Genomic DNA, 1271 nt, shown 5'->3' with positions numbered 1-1271 from the left:
CCGTGGATGATTCCTGTTTCAGCATCTTTCTCATGTACGTATAGCTTTTCTTTCTTCTTCTCTTTTGAAAATGATAGGAAAAAGACAGAGTTGCAGAAGGACAACAACATAATAGTTATTATTTTAGTAATAACTAGGCATTATTAACTTGGTAATGTTGTATTTATATGAAAAGTGCATCTAGTGGTAAGTGGTTTCAAGATTGTGTGCTACATTCTAGTGCATAATATTTGGAAGTGAGTCAAACCAGCTCATAAACTAGTTTGAATTTGACTCATTCATAGTTCGATAAGCTGAACTCACGAGTTGATGAACCGAATTTGAACTTGAAATTGAACTTATAAATTAAATGAGTCGAATTTGAGTTTACATAAGTTGAGCTCATTAGCTCGTAAATTAACTCGATTAATTATTAATATACATATCCTATATACAATTAATTTATATTTTTAATATTATATATATACATATTACATAGTAATATATAATTTTATATATATTAATGATTTTAATTATTTTTTATATATAATTTTGATGTAAGACATAAATAAAAAATTTATAATTTATAGATAGATAGAGAATATATAAAATTAATCTTTTTAAATATTTTTTAAATATATGACTATGTTTCTATTACTTGAGTTTGTTCGTGAACTTTTGGTAATTTGAGTTTGAACTTAAGAAATAAACTCAATTGTTAATGAGTCAAACTCAATTTTCATGAGGCGAACTTGAATTTGGTCTATCTCGACTCATTTCCAGTTCTAATGCTTCCGGAACACTTTGTACTTAATCTACACGAAGTTTCCTTTATTAATTTGCCGTGATTACTGACTTTTTTGGGTAGGGATCTGGAGGCATCACCATAAAGAAAACTGGGCAAGCTCTAGTTTTTGGCGTCTATGAGGAACCAGTTACTCCTGGACAATGCAACATGGTTGTTGAGAGGTTGGGAGATTACCTCCTCGATCAGGGTCTGTAGATGAACCTGGATCTTTGAAGATTTAAACAATTTTTGTTATTATATGCTTTTTATTATATTCAATTTTGGTCTGCACTTCTACATTTCAACCCTAAATTGGGTGTTGTCGCAGACAATAACCATTTGAGGATTAAACAGTTTATTTCTTGTTGGTTGTTTAAATTTCGTTACTCTAGTTTCTTCTTTTTTATCCATATCCTGTACTGTTATGAGCACTACATGAGAGGATTTATTCCAATAATGTATGATAATCATGATTTGCGTCCTAAGCAGCACTTAATTTTGCAAC

The 1271-nt window shown here is 29.8% G+C and overlaps 1 protein-coding gene across 1 annotated transcript in view; it reads left to right on the top strand.

Moving 5' to 3' along the window:
* The window catches only part of LOC107644451 (profilin-4), a 3459-nt gene extending 2208 nt beyond the window's left edge, over positions 1-1251 (top strand). The window contains exon 3 of the mRNA XM_016348312.2: positions 848-1251. Coding sequence (XP_016203798.1) covers positions 848-982 — 135 coding nt within the window. The 3' untranslated portion in view covers positions 983-1251. The remainder of the gene's footprint in view (positions 1-847) is intronic.

This window comes from Arachis ipaensis, chromosome B05 (assembly GCF_000816755.2).
Source record: "Arachis ipaensis cultivar K30076 chromosome B05, Araip1.1, whole genome shotgun sequence".
Lineage (NCBI taxonomy): Eukaryota > Viridiplantae > Streptophyta > Magnoliopsida > Fabales > Fabaceae > Arachis > Arachis ipaensis.
The sequence above is the reverse complement of the archived record's forward strand: the minus strand, read 5'-3'. Positions and strand labels throughout refer to the sequence as shown.